We start from the raw sequence: 18,269 nt of genomic DNA, 5'->3' as shown, positions 1-18,269 counted from the left end.
CAGAGCGCCGTCAACTGAACGAGAGAGAGCCAGCACGACGAACGACCCTCTTAACACAAAGAGAGAGACAGAGGGAGAGCGAGAGAGCCCAGCCAGATGGGACAGATGCGAGCGCGGGTTGTTTTTATATGTGCGTCAGCCTGGTGGTTGCTTCGCTGACTTGCAACGTGCAACGTGCAACTGCAGTTGGAATTGCAACTGCAATTGCAATTGCATTGCAGAACAGCTGCGGCCAATGCTATATGGCCAATGGCCAACAACAAAGGCAACTGCAACTGCAGTTCATTGACAAAGTCAACTAAAGACTGCTAATGGCGCAATCGTCAGCTAAATAGTTTGATGTTTTCATTAAAATCATTAAAACTGAATACGAGTCCCATTAACAACAATTGCCGAGCGCAACTGAGAGTCTGACTATGTCTGTTGTTGTTGTTTTTTCTGTTGGAGCAGCCCAAAGAGAGTGTGAGACACAGAGAGAATGGAAATGCGTATGATTAAGGGTGGCTGTTGGCTGTGGATGCCGTCGCACAGAATACGTCAGGCATGAGCGAAGCGAATCCGGAATGTTTTGAGCTGGCAGAGGGAAAACAGCTTTCAAGTACTAATGTGCCTCAAGATGCTGCCACACACACACACACACACACACGCACACAGACACACCGCATGCAGAAGGACAAGACTTCTTTAGGGCAATTTATGGCCCACCCTTATTCGCCAAAATTGGGGTGAACTGAGAGCGGAAGGTGAGCGAGAGCAAAGGCAGAGCTCTCAGGGCTGAGAGAGATTGCGAATGGACAGCATTGCCAGCCTAAAGTGTTGACAAATACACTTAGAGAAACCAGCTGAGAGTTATTGATAAGCAGAAGATAGCACATCATTCAAAGATTGATTTAATTACAAAGCATGATGCAAATGTAATATTGTATATCATATTCCTAATATAGACACAGCTCTGTAAAATTGGTCGAAATGTTAGCCTTTTTATATACTTATTAATTTTCAGGGAAAAAAGGGGAAAATTTTCAACTATTCCTATATTATCAAATATTAAGCCTTTATAACTTGTCAAAATAAAAATTAAAAGCAATCAAATTTATTAGATTTAGACAATTGTATTCCAAGATACAAATAAAATAATAAATATTTAGTTAAACTGAATAAAAATTGATATGATATATAATATATATTCATGATTTTAAAAACAATACAGAAAATCAAAATACAATAAAATAAATTCTTATAAAATTTAAAATGAAATGTAAATGTAAATGTAAATGTAAAATGACAATGTAACAAATCAAATCTGCTTTCTTCAACTTTAATAATATGTCAAATTTTAATTGGATCAAATTATTTAAAAACAAGAGGATTCTGAGTCTGATTCGACTTTTTACTTTACAGAATTGTTCCAACACAAACAAAATATATGATTATAATGAATTAAAATTTAATATTCCAATTTTTTGAAAACAAACATCAAACAAGTTTTAGCAAACTTTCTTGCGGGTTTCTCAAAGTTTCTTTGAATATTATATGATGGCTAAGTCAACCCAGTGAACATTTTGTGAGATTCTCGATGGTCCATTTAATATTTAGTAGACATCATTCCCAGGCATCACTCAGCTGCAGTTTCTAGAGGGCGATGTGAGCCCCGGAAAAGTGACGAATTGAATTGAATTCTTTGAGAACTCCTTTCTCTGGGCTGTGCGTGCTCGAGTGTCTGCTCGCTGCTCGGGTTGGGGGGTCTGTCTGCACTTTCTATGGCCCCGTTGCATGCATGCACCCGCAACAACAACAATAACAACAATAACAACCACTTGGCGAGGTTACCCCAATGCGCGTTCCACATTGACTTTGCCTTCGACTCCAATTCTTGCGCGCGCTTTTCAAATAAACAGACAGCAATAAGTATTTAATAATCACGAACAACAATAACAACAACAACAACAAGTGAGCGTCGAGCAATTGGCAACAGCAAAATGCAACTGTGAGACGACACTGCAACACCAGCAGCTCACCCCTTGCCCCTTGGCCACCCCTCCAGCCTAAGCAACTACCTCGGCCACGTTTCTTTGTGCATTTTATTATGTGAACAAAAATAATAAATAATAAAAAAGAAGTTCAAACTTTGAATGCGCTTCTCATGGATTCATTTTTGTTCAAGACAAGTGGATAAGTTACACCAAGGCGAAGGGGGGGAGGGAGGGGTGTCTGCAGTGTGGGAGCAACATGCACTGGATGCACGCCCCCTATTGAAATGGGTCAAACACATTAGCCGCACGGCAACGCAACGAAGAGCGCATCAAAAATGCAACTTGCAGCCAACTTTGAACTAGATAAGAAGTTGAGCTGCGCCTCGCTGCACCCCTGGCACCCCCCTGGCCTCGCCCGCGATTGCCCCTCCTGTGCGGGAAAAGAAGACAAACAAACAAATAAACAAGGAAAAACAAACTCGAAGAACGCTCAAGTGTAAACAAAAGCGCAGCAGATCAACAGAGGGAAAACGCATCAGATTAAATAAAAATTGACCTGCTACGCAGATACCCTGTACTTTACAATTAACAATTGTTACAATTCATTAAGAATACAATTCATATTATATGGTTAGTGGTTCTAAAATTCCAAGATTAGAGGAAATATTTCAAATGCATGGCAATTCAATATATAGATAACAACATACATTAAAATATGTAAAAATAAAACTATATGAAGTTCACGTCCTCACATTTACAAAACCAAACAGAATACCCGTTTACTTACTAGAAAAATTAATGAGTACGAAAACGAAATGCTCAACGCATCTCAAAGAAATCCCATCGAAATGAACTCGAAATGGAAACGGAGGCAATCTGACAAAGAGACAACAACAAAGAGGAAGAAGACGACCAACTTGAAGTAGGCAAATGCCATTATGGATTATCAGAACAAAAGAAAATATCATTTCCATTTCCATTTCCATTTTCGTAGAAAGATGACGACGCCAGCCGAGTGCGATATCGACTACCCAGAAGGAAGCATCGAGAATTCCTTATTCAAGCTGTCAGCTAATTAAGTAAGAGTAATAATCAAAACTGTTGCACGCAGTAGCCGCAGCAGCAGCAGCAGCAGCAGTTGCAGTTGCAGTCAGATCTGTCAGTCAAGTGTAGAAATTGTGGAAATGGAGCAGCTGCCGTCCCAGCGAATCCATCCTGGGCATGCTGTGCAATGCCTCTTTTGTCATCCGTGTAAAAGTCAGCAAACGCTAAAGAGCACACTACAACTGGGACCGGGAACGGGGGAGGGAGGGAGCAGCAGAAAGAGGTGGCAAGTGGGAGGCCGAGCAGCGAACTGCAACAACGCGGAGTGCACTTCATGTTACAGAACATTCTGAAGAACATGTTGGGGCGGACACGCCTTAAAACACGGTCTTTGACACATTATAAAACCAAAACAAAAATTCTATGAAATGTTAAATACCCTTGGCGAAATGATATTTATCAATTGGAGTCAATTGTAATGAGGACTTTGTATCATTATTGAATCTGTATTTAAGAGTTTAATATAAAATTTAGGAAACAAAATATATGATTATAATGAATTAAAATTTAATATTCCAATTTTTTGAAAACAAACATCAAACAAGTTTTAGCAAACTTTCTTGCGGGTTTCTCAAAGTTTCTTTGAATATTATATGATGGCTAAGTCAACCCAGTGAACATTTTGTGAGATTCTCGATGGTCCATTTAATATTTAGTAGACATCATTCCCAGGCATCACTCAGCTGCAGTTTCTAGAGGGCGATGTGAGCCCCGGAAAAGTGACGAATTGAATTGAATTCTTTGAGAACTCCTTTCTCTGGGCTGTGCGTGCTCGAGTGTCTGCTCGCTGCTCGGGTTGGGGGGTCTGTCTGCACTTTCTATGGCCCCGTTGCATGCATGCACCCGCAACAACAACAATAACAACAATAACAACCACTTGGCGAGGTTACCCCAATGCGCGTTCCACATTGACTTTGCCTTCGACTCCAATTCTTGCGCGCGCTTTTCAAATAAACAGACAGCAATAAGTATTTAATAATCACGAACAACAATAACAACAACAACAACAAGTGAGCGTCGAGCAATTGGCAACAGCAAAATGCAACTGTGAGACGACACTGCAACACCAGCAGCTCACCCCTTGCCCCTTGGCCACCCCTCCAGCCTAAGCAACTACCTCGGCCACGTTTCTTTGTGCATTTTATTATGTGAACAAAAATAATAAATAATAAAAAAGAAGTTCAAACTTTGAATGCGCTTCTCATGGATTCATTTTTGTTCAAGACAAGTGGATAAGTTACACCAAGGCGAAGGGGGGGAGGGAGGGGTGTCTGCAGTGTGGGAGCAACATGCACTGGATGCACGCCCCCTATTGAAATGGGTCAAACACATTAGCCGCACGGCAACGCAACGAAGAGCGCATCAAAAATGCAACTTGCAGCCAACTTTGAACTAGATAAGAAGTTGAGCTGCGCCTCGCTGCACCCCTGGCACCCCCCTGGCCTCGCCCGCGATTGCCCCTCCTGTGCGGGAAAAGAAGACAAACAAACAAATAAACAAGGAAAAACAAACTCGAAGAACGCTCAAGTGTAAACAAAAGCGCAGCAGATCAACAGAGGGAAAACGCATCAGATTAAATAAAAATTGACCTGCTACGCAGATACCCTGTACTTTACAATTAACAATTGTTACAATTCATTAAGAATACAATTCATATTATATGGTTAGTGGTTCTAAAATTCCAAGATTAGAGGAAATATTTCAAATGCATGGCAATTCAATATATAGATAACAACATACATTAAAATATGTAAAAATAAAACTATATGAAGTTCACGTCCTCACATTTACAAAACCAAACAGAATACCCGTTTACTTACTAGAAAAATTAATGAGTACGAAAACGAAATGCTCAACGCATCTCAAAGAAATCCCATCGAAATGAACTCGAAATGGAAACGGAGGCAATCTGACAAAGAGACAACAACAAAGAGGAAGAAGACGACCAACTTGAAGTAGGCAAATGCCAGAGCTGAATTATGGATTATCAGAACAAAAGAAAATATCATTTCCATTTCCATTTCCATTTTCGTAGAAAGATGACGACGCCAGCCGAGTGCGATATCGACTACCCAGAAGGAAGCATCGAGAATTCCTTATTCAAGCTGTCAGCTAATTAAGTAAGAGTAATAATCAAAACTGTTGCACGCAGTAGCCGCAGCAGCAGCAGCAGCAGCAGTTGCAGTTGCAGTTGCAGTTGCAGTCAGATCTGTCAGTCAAGTGTAGAAATTGTGGAAATGGAGCAGCTGCCGTCCCAGCGAATCCATCCTGGGCATGCTGTGCAATGCCTCTTTTGTCATCCGTGTAAAAGTCAGCAAACGCTAAAGAGCACACTACAACTGGGACCGGGAACGGGGGAGGGAGGGAGCAGCAGAAAGAGGTGGCAAGTGGGAGGCCGAGCAGCGAACTGCAACAACGCGGAGTGCACTTCATGTTACAGAACATTCTGAAGAACATGTTGGGGCGGACACGCCTTAAAACACGGTCTTTGACACATTATAAAACCAAAACAAAAATTCTATGAAATGTTAAATACCCTTGGCGAAATGATATTTATCAATTGGAGTCAATTGTAATGAGGACTTTGTATCATTATTGAATCTGTATTTAAGAGTTTAATATAAAATTTAGGAGTTCATTTCAATATTGTTTTGAATTTTATATAATAATTGTTTAGCTTGATAATACTTAGATTGCTGGATTTTAAAAGTTTATATACATAGATACAGCAAAAGCATTGACCGATGGAAGTTAACCTTCAGCATACTAAAACTTTCAAAATTTTATAGATTGCTTTTTATAAGCTGTTGAAAGGACTATCTATACCTTTCTTATCAACCACAAAAATACTTTCAGACTCGAACAGCCAGTAGATAATAAAGTCAATAATAGACAAAGACTAATCAGAAATGAGATTAGTAAAGCACCAGGCACAGGCTAATCAGAACCAAAGACCTTTCAATTGCATTGAAAAGATTGGAAGAAATTCCTAGATATCATATAATCAATTTAAGCAGATTTTTGTTTTAATTTAATGATACAAAAATTATATAAATACATATATACTATAAGATAGATAAATTTCCGTTCGAATTTCGTTCAATTTATCATTAATTTGTATGGGTCCAACAGTTCAAATCCTAAGGTTAATATAAAGTTTTACTAATTCAGATGTCGACATTGAGCTACTTGATGTCAATACCTGCTGATCCAATATTTATTTTTATTGCCGCAGCTGTATATGGGCATTATTCATAAAGATATATAAATAAAAGAAACTGAAATATTCCATGCAATTATTAATACTAAAATAATTTAAATTACTTTCATGTATGTACATATAAGCATTTTCGCCTTTACTAAAGGGGGAATTAAATTTAGCCAACACTTGCAACTAGCCCGTTTCGCAAAGCTTTTACGCCCGCACAGCGAGGTAGTGTAGCATGAGTAAAAGATGCACAAGAACACAGAAAGTGCTCATACGCCCGAGTGCTGTGCCACTGGGATATATACATACATACACACATATATAGTCGCATGCAAACGCCTCCGCTTGAGCTCCACCCGCTCCTGTTCGGTCAGGGACCCTCCAATGGGAGCCTCTGCCGCTGATGCTGCTGCTGCTGTTGCTGATGCTGCTGCTGCTGTGCAGTCACTCAGCTGGAGCTTCAGCGGGACGCTGGGCTGGCGGCGGGAGCAGCTCAGGACGATGACGTTTCGCATAGGCATAGGCATATGAAAAGTGTGCTGAGATTTGATGCATAATGCACACTGCGAGCTGAGAGATTGAGAGATGCTAAATGGGCACAACGCACACTCAAACTACAGTTGCAGGCGACGTTTCGGTTGCAACAGCGCGTCATCCCCAATGTGTCAAAGTGTGTGTGTGTATGAGTGTGTTTTTGGGTGCGTTGCTGCCGTCTCTTTGTATGTGGTGGAATACTTTTACAGTTTGTTAAACTCTATTTTTAGAGCGTTTGCGACGTGGCGGCCACAAGGAAAATTTGCTTTGCCTTGATGTTGTTTTTGTCGTACATGTGTGTATATTTACATCTCTATTCATGTGTGCATGTGTGTGTGTGTGTATGTGTGTGCGTGTGTATGTGGGGGCGCTTGTTGGCTTAGTTATCGAGTCTGTTAATGCGACGAACACGAATCGAGACTTTAAAGCTAGTCAAAAACATTTGGGAACGACGCTTGGAGCTCCAATTTGTCACGTCGAGTGGCAACAGCCTCCAACAGCATCATCCATAGACCATCACAGGTGAGGCAACAGCAGCAGCAGCAGCAGCAGCAGCAGCAGCAGCGGGGGTGCCGTGTTAATTGGGTGGCGTAATTAAAATGCAGAGAAAGGTAGAGAGCAACAGAAAAGGACAGAGCTTTGGGAGTATTGCAGACGAGATGCTACGCAATTAAGTTAAACTGATTTTCATGAAAGTGCCAATGAGTGCTGCATGCAATGACTATAAAAAGAGTCCTATACATATATATCTATATAGATATAGCTGCGTGTGTGTGTGTATGCATCACATGGGTGTGGGTGATGCCTGGCAAGCTGTTTGAATCGATACGAAACGAGAGTTTGTTTGCCTTCCCACGGCCACACGACGACGAACCCAATGATGACGTTAATGATAATAATCATGATGGCGCTGATGATATTAATGACGTGGATGATTTCTAGCCGCAAACTGAGTCCACAGCTCTGTAACCTAATCGCAAGTCCGGCAGGCGAAGCAACTCTCTAAACAGCCACGCCGCAAAGAGAGTCATAATACGAGCGCAACTAAGTAGAAACAACATTTGCAACTGCAACAACACAGCCGAGCCACAGCAATAGCAACAATAACTGAAGCAAAAACAGTAACACGTAATCAAAACAACCAATTCCAGCTAACGAACTCTAAATGCACTTCACATTGCCGACCATAATCGCATTTTGAGAATGATAAAGCGTAATTAGTGGAAGGCCTCGACGGGGTTTGAGTTTTAGAAATGAAATTCTCCAAAAATATTCTTGTCAATATTTCAAGTCAATTAATTTTAGTTTTATATGCTTGGCCTTAGGTGAGAAACTCTTAAATACGATATGAGTTAAGGCAGTGCGTTTAAAATATATCTAGTCAATATTCGTCAGCAATCAGTAGAGAAATATATACATTTTATATTCAGTAGTTGATGGTCGAATTCGAAGCTTAAAACTTATTGATTTTATATTATACCTATTGATTTATACTAAGCAGTATTAACTTGGATGCATTATTATTTCGCGATTCTCATTTCAATTTTAAACAGAGTATTTGCTGCATTTCCCTGTATCGCTCGTTCTTCTGCTTCTGCATCCACTTTAAGCGTCTATTCGCTGTACTCCAGCAAACTGGTAGGGTATCTCAGCAACTAGTTGCCGGCGTTGGGCAGCAGCTATACGAACAGAGCGACGGACAGACGGACGGCTGGTGGTCAGCGGCGGTAAACGGGCTATATGCCTGTACTATGACGACGTCGCTGACAATCGATTAATGGGCCACATAAATGGCTATCTTCTGGTTGGTTGGCCGATTCGTTAGCCGTATATTGTTGTTGTGGTTGGCGTTGTTGTTGTTGGTGTTACTAGTTGACCAAGTTGGCGCTCGTCGAAAAATTGAATTCGCTTTCAATTTGCATGTTTTTCGTTGTTCGTTTATTTTTTTCTGGTTTTACGTTTTCGCTTTTTAATTTTCGTATGAATGAAATAAGTATAATATATATACGAATTTCAATATATATGTATATATAAATACATATATAATAGATATGTGTATATTTCTATATGTATATTCATATTTGTATTTATTGTGGGCGTTATTTGAATGCGTTCAACGGCGCCGCAGCGACGACGCTTGATTTTTGTTATTTTTTTTTTGTTTTGGAGTTGGCGCTGCTTGCCAATCACTTGGCGACTGCGCGCAATGGAAGTGCTGAAGGTGAGGGGGAAGGGGAAGGGGAAGGGGCCGCGTGCATTGACGTTGGCAAGTGGACAGCGGCAACAGCACGTTGAGGCTGCAGCAGCAGCTGCTGGGGAGCTAAGGTCAAGCCCCAGGCGCCTCGAGCGATGACTGATGAGCAACAGCAGCGACAAGGCGAACATTGTTGTTGTTGCTGCTGCTGCTGCTGTTGTTGTTGTTGTTGTTGTTGTTGCTGTTCGCGCATATGACATCAAAAAGCCCAAATATTGAAAGTGACAAGAAAACCTAAAAATATAAATCGCAAAGCATTTGTTGTTGATGCGCCTACACACAGACACAAATACACACACACACACACGCACACACGCACACGCACATAAGTGGACATTAAAATTTACGTGCTTTTAATTTTCGAAAAATTAAATTTGAGTATGCGGGGGGATCGCTGGTTGGGGGATGGAAGCTGCGCCCGCCGCGATGTCGCTGCACTCTTAAGACCGATAAAGTGTCGAACGGACGCGGGGAGTCAACACACATTCAACAGTGTGTGCGTGTGTGTGCGTGTGGAAATTAAGCAACGACGCATTTTCTTGGCACCAGCTGCAGCAATTGGGGCGTGCTGCTGCGTGTGGGGCGAGCAGAGACAGAGACAGAGACAGAGAAAGAGAGAGGGGGAAAGCGTTGGGCATACATATAGTGCCTAGGGTCAGCAGAAGGAAGTACCACCAGACACTCGTCCAACACACACGCATCAAGGGGAGGCATCGAATTTGGGTCAATGTACAATGCTCGACTCGCAGAGACCACCGAAAAATCTTGTTCTCGTTCCGCTCTGCTCTGTTTTGTTAGTTTTCATAATTTTTTATTTTTTATGAATATTTGAGCTTTTCATTTCGAATTTTCCATCGGAAAGAACGAAAAGAAAAGCAACAAAAAGTCAATACATCTTATTAATTGCTGTTTTGAAACAAATTTCCCCTCCTATGCGTCGTTAATTGATTGACGGCTCGGGTGGAGCCACGCGCACCCCAACAAATGACCCCAAGAGCGAGAATAAAAAAGTGCCACAGTCAATGCAGCTGCCAAAGGCGAGAGTGCAACTGGAATTGCAAAACCAACAGAGCGGAAGTGCCTGTCACTTGGCAGCCACGATCCAGAAGATCTCCCATACAACATAACAGCATAGCTGAGATAAGACACATGAGACACCATTACGAATAGAATTAGTCGAAGAAACAATATGTAGGATGTCACATTACAGATTGGACACTATCTTATCTGGGGATGAGTATAAAAACTAAGAGCAGCCCATAAAAAGAGATGATGATGCAAATGTTGAACTATACTTAAAGGGATCTATAGAGCCACAAATGGAACTTTCGTTTTCTTTGCTCCAATAAAAGTTAAGTCTTAGAAACAACCATATTCAAATATATACATATATATATATATATATATATAAATATATACAAGACTTATTATGATTTGTAGATAGAAACAGAAGCAACACAAAAATTTAGAACTTGTTTATTTTATTAATGCCACTACACTGTACACAACTCTACTACACAACTACTAGATTAGTATTTAATTATCTATATATTAGTTATATCACATATATCATACACTTTATTATTTTGTATTTCTCAAACAAATTTTAATTTATTTAAGCAAATTTTTATTTGCTTTTTTATTATTATTGTTATACTGTTGATTATTATTTGGTTGTTTTAATTAATTTCCATTTAATCTGTCTCTTAACCTTAGTTTTAGAGTCTTATAGTTTCACAAGAAATTTTTAATTAATTTATTTTTATAATTATTTCATATATAACCTAAAAAAAAGTTTATTACTATGTAGTTTTAAACTGTTGATTATTTTCTGGACTTTCGGTTAAATTTCCAACATTAAGAAATGTCTATCAAAACTTTTGAGTCGTTCTATAAAGGGAGCTTCGCTAGACATTTACATGTCTTATAAAATTGGACTTGTGCCCATAACAATGGGGCGTTTGTGTGATTTAGATCTTGTTCACCTTATAAAATTTCTTGGTTTTGAGTATGACCAACTGTGTAATACTCGCTCAACTTTGTTATTATAAATTCCAGTAAAAAACTACCTGAGTCGGAAGTCATAGGTACATTCAGTGACATTCTTGTTCGCAAAGAGAAAGAGGCGTGACTCCAATTCTTGGCCAATCCATAAAGAACGTCACAGCTCACTTGCCGAAATTCAACTTCAAAATACACTCCAGCAACCCAATAAACTCTTATTCCATAACGCGCACGAGTAGAAATACAAATCAAAGGCAAATCCCACATTGTGTCTTCTCTTATTTTGTTTGCCCAAAAGAAGGCCACACTAGACTCTTTGCCATTTTTGGGGTCACGCATAGAAAACTATGGAAAGCGGCAACACGGCCTGCTCTGATCGTGAAAACAGTCTAAAGGCTGCCATGTTATGGCCATGTTGGGTGCATGAGTTGGCCGCCCAGCCATGAATTGACAATCCAATGCGGCACGAGTCGGAAGTTGGGAACAACGATAACGAGACATTTTTTCCATGCTAACTGTAACAGTTACAGTTACAGTTGCAGTTCAATTTACATGGCCATCAATCATCGTCAAAGCCGTTCGAGCTGAACATGCCAAAAACGGAAAAAAATAATAATACCAAATTGATTACACTGTGTGTTTTGTATAGTCCAAAAACAAATCCGTTAAGACTGAAGACTTAAGCTGGCGGTTTCCAAAGCGCCTTTTGCCATGTGAAATTCGCACATGAATAGCAATAGCAAAAGCAACAGAAGCAACAAAAACAATTTTAAAAGCCCCAGACGCCAATGGCATTGTTTATTAAACATTTCAGAAATGATATAGCCAAGTGATTTTAATTATTATTCTTTGCTGCTCTGCTGCCGCTCGATGGATGATCTCATTTTTCAATTGAAAACTTTGGGCAGCTCATGTGAAAAGTTTTTGTTTATCGCATGCGTAATAAATACATATGTATATGTGTTTTATAATCCAGTCGAAACGGCTGAAGGGGTCCGTCTGCCTCTAGCCAGGGCTCCCACAGACTCCCCCGACTGCTGCTGCCGCTTAGCTCAGCGCGCCCCTCCCCCGCCACATGCCAGCCACGCACTGCATGTCCATTTAGCATAACTTCTAATTAAAAACAAAAACATTTGCAGCACGCATGTTACGAAACTCGGAGGCACCACAAAATGTTGCATGCAAATGAAGAGAACAGAGAAACCACTTAAATAGCTCGCATCTAGATATGACGCACTCATAATACGCTTTTATTGCATTTTGAATAGCCAAAAGGTTTCAAATGATAATTAAAATAAATGACAGCGCTGAACAAGACATTTTACTTCCCGAATACCTGGTGAAAAATATTATTAAAATTTGCTTAATTAATAGGAAATATTAATAATATTTAACTCTGATTACATATTGAAAACCTTTTCAGCATTAACAGCTATCGCATGTACATACATACATACATATGTATGTATGTGAAAGCATTCAGTTACGTAAATATATTGCCATTGGCACACGGTAGGAATATAAATGAAGGTGTTTCTAGATAGGTACTATAAGTGTTCTGAATTCACTATAAATGAATACCTTTTATACATACATACGTATAAATCTTGCATATATGTATATACGTATTTATATGTATATACATATGTACTCGTGCTCGATTTGAAGTTGATTTCCCCCTTTTATTGACGCTCTTTGTATTTGCAGTGCAAAATTCTGATATACATATTTATTTAACAGCTCATTTTGTCCCGTTATTTGACACAGTTGCTTAACCTTAAGCTAAGCTTTGAGCTTTGCCTATTTAGCAGCCGGCAGCAGTGTAAACAGCCATTAAATAGCCAAAAAGCCCGCTAGTTATCCCTTTATTCTGCGAACTATCGCTCATTCTCAATCTCTCCCACTATTCCGCCCCTCTGTCTCTGTCTCTATCCCCTATCTCCTGGCCACTTGAAAAGGGGCGTATGAAATTAATAGACTCTCCAAGTCGCTTAATTATCGCACTCAGCAGACATTTTAAAATGGGCAAATGTGTTTCTTTTCATTTTTTCTTCTTTCTTTTTCTGTTGCTGTATCCTATTGCTTGCTGTAGTTGTTGTTGTAGTTTCTGCTTTATGCAGCCATTTCCCTAGCAGACATAGCTCGACTTGTTGTAATTGTAATAGTGTCCGTGTGCCTCTGTTGTTGTTGTTGTTGTTGTTGTTGTTGCTGCTGTTTGCTTTATTAGATGATGATAACTTGGCTAATGAGTTGTTGGACTGACAGCGGGACTGAGCGAAAAGCCAACGACATTGTGTTTTGTGTTGGCTGACCAAAAAGACCAACAGACCAACAAGCAAATACAGTCAAAACAGCAGCAACAACAACAACAACAACAACAACAACGAGTTTATTTGAGCTGCCCGCGCATTTTCAACGTTTTCATCTTGAGAATTTGTAATTTTTTGTTTTGCTTAACGCTTTTGTGAAGGTGAGCAACGCAAAAATTTCAAAAAGCGCCAAAAAAGAACCTTTTGTGAAGATCGAGTCAAGCTTAAGGTTAAGCGGGTAGCTAGAAAAACAACAGTTAGAGAGCAGCGATAAGTGAACTGCGCTGAGCCGCTGCACCGCGCAGCGGCTGAAACACTTGCGCTTATTTGAATAGCTATAAACGGGTTCACAGCGGACCATTAACCTGAGCTATGGTAGTAAGTGGTTATAAATATATAATGCATCTGTAAATGTATCTTTATCTGTATCTGTGTCTGTGTCTATAGCTCAATGACAATATGTGTCGCCTAATCGCTCGGGCAGTTTTGGATTTAATTTAGTTGCTTCATCACACACTGATGGGCGTGTACATTAAACTGTACAATTTTATGCCTATATTTAAATATTAGTTATATTTAAATATTAGTTAGAGTCTTAAGAGCTGTCACTATACATATGTAGAAGACAACTTGTTTAGTAAAATATACAAGCTTTGACAAATACAAAATTATTAAAGACTTCTTAAATTAAATGAAAAATAGTTAAAAGAAAACTAAAGCAACATTTGTTTTTATACGAATCAATTTTGTGTCGTTATGAAACTTTTGATAAGAATATACAGTATATATACTCATTTTTGCACATACGTATATTATTACATCATGCTCGTTATGCCGCTTGACTTTTCTTAAGACAATAAGCCCAAGTCTATGCATGATTTCTACTGTTCTGCAAATCATATTTATAGCTCATACATATACATATGATCTTGTCGTAATTATTAGGTCAAGGCACCGTTAAGGCCTTTTTGGCTTGGCCTTTGCTCAATTCTAAGCAATGGCTCTTTCCCCAAACTTGATATTGAATTTCCGCAGTCGAATTCCAAGTTAGAAATTATATTATATACATTTTGGACTATTTATCTATCGCCTATCGTTAGTTTGTTGATACGCTTATCAGCAAGGCGAGTGCCAGAGATAAGGTGGGAATTACGCACAGACAGACACACACACACATACACGGAGCAAAGCAAACAAATGTTGTAGCGAGTCAGATAAGCCTGAAAGGTAAGCTGAAAACATAACGAATCGACAACAACAAAAATTCGACTGCGGTTGAGTCAGAGCTTCTTCGACGTGCAAAAAGTCGAATAAGTATGATCGCTTGCTCGATTGGTGCAATATTTTGGCCAGGACTGTGAGCGCACACAGGTAGCAAAGGTAGCAAGAAGTACTGAGAGTTGCACATGAAATGGGGTTGCAAAAACCAGACAGAAGCAGAGCATTTTAAGCCCTGCAGCCTATTTGTGCAGCTGGGCAGGAGGACGTGACACAGCGCCGCTGACTCAGAGTCCCCTGCTCCTGCCCCTGCCCACACCCCGGAGTCTTGAAGGAAACAAGTTAAGTTGCTCGTGGCACTACTCACCCTTCGTCCAGTTCGAGTGGCAAGCGCTTCAGCTCAGCCATATCCAGCTCGAGGCGCAGATTGGCCACCAGGCAGAGCAGGCGATCGCGCTCGATGCTCAGCTCCTTCACCTTCGACTGCAGCACATTGTTCTCGTGCAGCAAGTCCTCGACATTGAATTTGATTTGTGTGGGCGGGTTCACAGGACCGGAACAGAGCATGGAGCTGGCCATGAGCAGCGACTGCGTTGTCTGGTGCAGCAGCAGTTGCTGATTGCTCAGTTGCTGATCCTCCAGAGCGTCAGGCTCGCTGCGCTTTGGGGACAAGGTCTTGTGCTCGGCCTCCGACATTGTTTTAGTTGTGTGGATGAAAACAAACGCGACTGCACTTCATGGACTCGAACAGAACATCGCGCCACGCAAACTCACTCGCGGCCAAGAGAGGAAAAGAGAATACGATCGTAGCACAGTATGAAAAAAAAAAAAAACGAAAAACAAAAACGACTTTGAATATTACAAGGCGAGCGAAGGAATAACACGACGCAAAGCGACGCCGCCGCAGTGTGCTTCGATTTGAATTTAACTTAGTTTGCACTCGCGCTCTCCTCTTGGCGCACACTCACAGAACTAATACTTTTCAATTTAGATTTAAATTATGTATTGTTGCACTTGTGGTGTCGTGTGCTGTTAAGACAACTCTTTATATTTTTGATTTTCATAACATGCGCGAGCGACGTGCTACTTGTTCTCCGGACATCAAAACGAATACACGAATACGGCAGGCAGCATGACCAGAACCACAGTTTAAAAAAAATACAGATTCCTATACGAAATATACCAATTATAATACTGAATTTTCCTCTTTAACTCACCAACTATATTAGGTCTATCGATCAGCTACCATCTCTAATTCATTAAATTGGCGGTATATTTTGTCATTCAAATAATAATGATTTGATTTTATTTAAGAGAAGTATGCTACTACTTTAGTTCCCCATATTAGGATAATTGTAAAGCTTTTTCAATTTTATTTAATGTAATATTTTATATTAGGTTTTATAATAAATAAAAAGAACATGTCAAACAAAAGCCTATTGTACTCAAAATGGTAATGTTACATATTTACTGTATTTTAGTTCCAATCACTGATCAGTGTTCCAATTGAGCACGCAAACTATGCGTATCAAAGGAACTAGTTTTGAAATTGGATAGGCATAACAACTGTTTGGCTTTTTATTAAATTTTATTTGGAACTGACGCTACGCTTCTGTAGAGAGATGTGCTGTAGGAGGCGGCATTGTCATAGTGGTTTGCTGTTGGGATTCGCTTTTTCGCGTGGAGCGCTTGCGCACGCGCTTCGTCTCCTTTGCCCAATCCATTTCATTGTAAAACTGCTCCGTGGCGCGCCAATGCAGCTCCTGTCGTTGAACTAGTTCTACATGCTTTTGCTCAAACTCCTTGTCCGGCGGAAGGAGAAGTTCCCAGCGCTTCGTGGAATTAACGCGTGCCACAGTGCTCAGCACATCCAAGGTCTCAGCGGGGGGCAACTGCGTAGCAGTCATGATTTGATTACGATACAGGAACGGAGTACGCGAGAATCTGTAAAGCTAATCAGATAAAAATATAAGTATTCTGTAAAGTTGATACATATATGTATTCCGTTCTGTAACCTACTATGTAATCCCGGGCACGTATCATTTGCTCTGCAGAGACTCCATTGGCATGTGATAGTATCTTTTCGGGATAGACCACCTCGGATTTGGGCACCCAGTTCCCGTGCAACAGGATTCCCACTTGAGGTAATAGCGCCAGCACCTTGTCCGCGCTGACATGCGGATCGATATGCTCCGTGAGGATTTGCAGCACGTCAGAGAACGAGAGTATTTTGGCATCCTTAAGGAGCACGCGCAACTGATCTAGCAGCGGTAAAGTCTTCAACATTGCCTTGTTGTAGACGGGCACCACATTGGCCGTGTCCACCTGTTGGACGTGCTCGTCGTGCGGCAGCAACTTGCACAGATACTCGCTGGGCGGCAGTGATAGCGACTGATTAGACTGATGGTTGGTGCTGTACAGTTTCTGCCGCTCGAGCTCCGCTGTGGGCGTGTCCCGCGCATGCCAATAGCTCTCGCACCACGGCTCGTCCACGATTCGCTGCACGAATTTGTCGTAGCTGCCGCGCTGCTCCTTGGACTTTTTTGCAGCTGCACCAGCGCCAGTGCCGCGTGCAAACTTGACGGTCACTTGCTGCGCCACCTCCTCATCATCCAGATCCTCCGACTGCGCCTTTTGCTCCGCCTTGCGACGCTTGTCTTCCTTATCGAAGTAGTTCAGCGAGGGGCGCAATTGCACAATACTAGCCAGCGGGGACAAGTGCATCTCCTTGTCTGTGTAAATGCCCACCACATACTTCGAGATGTCTGTCAGGGAACGCGTGCTGGTGAATGCCTGCTTATCCATGATGCCACGCTTGTAGGTGGGTCTCTCAGAGCCTTTGAGTGTGGCATTAGCGAGATTGTTCTTGCCATCGGCGGCTACAGCGAATTGTTCGCCTTTGAAACGATCAAAGTGTTTAGACTCAATGTTCAGAGCGAAATCCACTTTGACTTCCTGCGTAAACGGCTTCACACAGCAGTTGACGATGACGGCATTGTCGTGATTAAGTAGCTCGGTTTTTGTGGGGTATTGAAATAGGTATAGGTTGTCCTGCAAGTTCTTTGACAGAAATACTGGTATTTCCTCCACAATGGGATCATCCTCATCGTCCATTCCACTGAGGATTTAATACATTCAATTGTTTTACTTTGCCTGCAGTGCACAAATCATGCGGTGTTGTTGGCAGAATGACCAAGTATCAATTTCACATAAATACTAGTTTTGATTTCAAATACGACTTCAATATACTAGTAATATACTGCACCGTGCTTGCGGTAGTTCTACCGATAAATATGTCTATAATACAAAATTCGATTGCTCGATTACCCGAAATCGTTACGTTGACCGCGCGATTGCAGCTTTCAACATGTCCAACCAAGAAGTTCATCTACTTGCCTTCTTTATGCATTAAAACCCAGACGTTGTCACACTTTACATTTAATTGAATTAAATTGAAACTGATTCAATTTTACATTGCATATGTGACCTTTCTAGTTTCTCCCACACAGCAGTCGGTTTTTTAACGTGCTTGACCCTTCAGCCAGCGAACATCATGTCAATCACACGATTCCATTCAAAGACATGTGTACATACGTACAGCTGATGTGCAAATATTTTCCATTCCAATGAGATATACGTTGACGGTGGCGGCGACTCGCTTATCA

General features: G+C 40.9%; 2 protein-coding genes across 3 annotated transcripts in view; both read right to left on the bottom strand.

The window, feature by feature from the left end:
* The window catches only part of siz (Brefeldin-resistant Arf-GEF family protein schizo), a 41,973-nt gene extending 26,245 nt beyond the window's left edge, over positions 1–15,728 (bottom strand). For both annotated transcript variants that reach the window (XM_089260542.1, XM_089260545.1), the window contains exon 1: positions 14,972–15,728. In XM_089260542.1, the coding sequence (XP_089116668.1) occupies positions 14,972–15,300 (329 nt within the window). In that variant the 5' untranslated portion in view covers positions 15,301–15,728. The remainder of the gene's footprint in view (positions 1–14,971) is intronic.
* A 451-nt stretch (positions 15,729–16,179) lies between these two features.
* On the bottom strand, positions 16,180–17,828 carry Polr3E (RNA polymerase III subunit E). Its single transcript, XM_018101060.3, has 2 exons — positions 16,624–17,828; positions 16,180–16,556 (listed from the first exon to the last, which is right to left on the bottom strand). The coding sequence occupies exons 1-2, from the start codon at positions 17,716–17,718 to the stop codon at positions 16,209–16,211; spliced, it is 1,443 nt and encodes a 480-aa protein (XP_017956549.1). The 5' UTR covers positions 17,719–17,828; the 3' UTR covers positions 16,180–16,208.
* Between the last annotated feature and the right edge of the window lie 441 nt (positions 17,829–18,269).

The sequence above is a fragment of the Drosophila navojoa genome, chromosome 4 (genome assembly GCF_054131105.1).
Source record: "Drosophila navojoa isolate 15081-1374.11 chromosome 4, UAZ_NAV_1.0, whole genome shotgun sequence".
In the NCBI taxonomy this organism is placed as follows: domain Eukaryota; kingdom Metazoa; phylum Arthropoda; class Insecta; order Diptera; family Drosophilidae; genus Drosophila; species Drosophila navojoa.
The sequence above is the reverse complement of the archived record's forward strand: the minus strand, read 5'-3'. Positions and strand labels throughout refer to the sequence as shown.

Coding starts and splice junctions, on each gene's coding strand:
- Polr3E (XM_018101060.3), bottom strand. CDS start 17,718: ATGGACGATGAGGATGATCCCATTGTGGAGGAAATACCAGTATTTCTG. Junction 16,557..16,623: donor TACGTGCCCGGGATTACATA/GTAGGTTACAGA, acceptor TTATCTGATTAG/CTTTACAGATTCTCGCGTAC.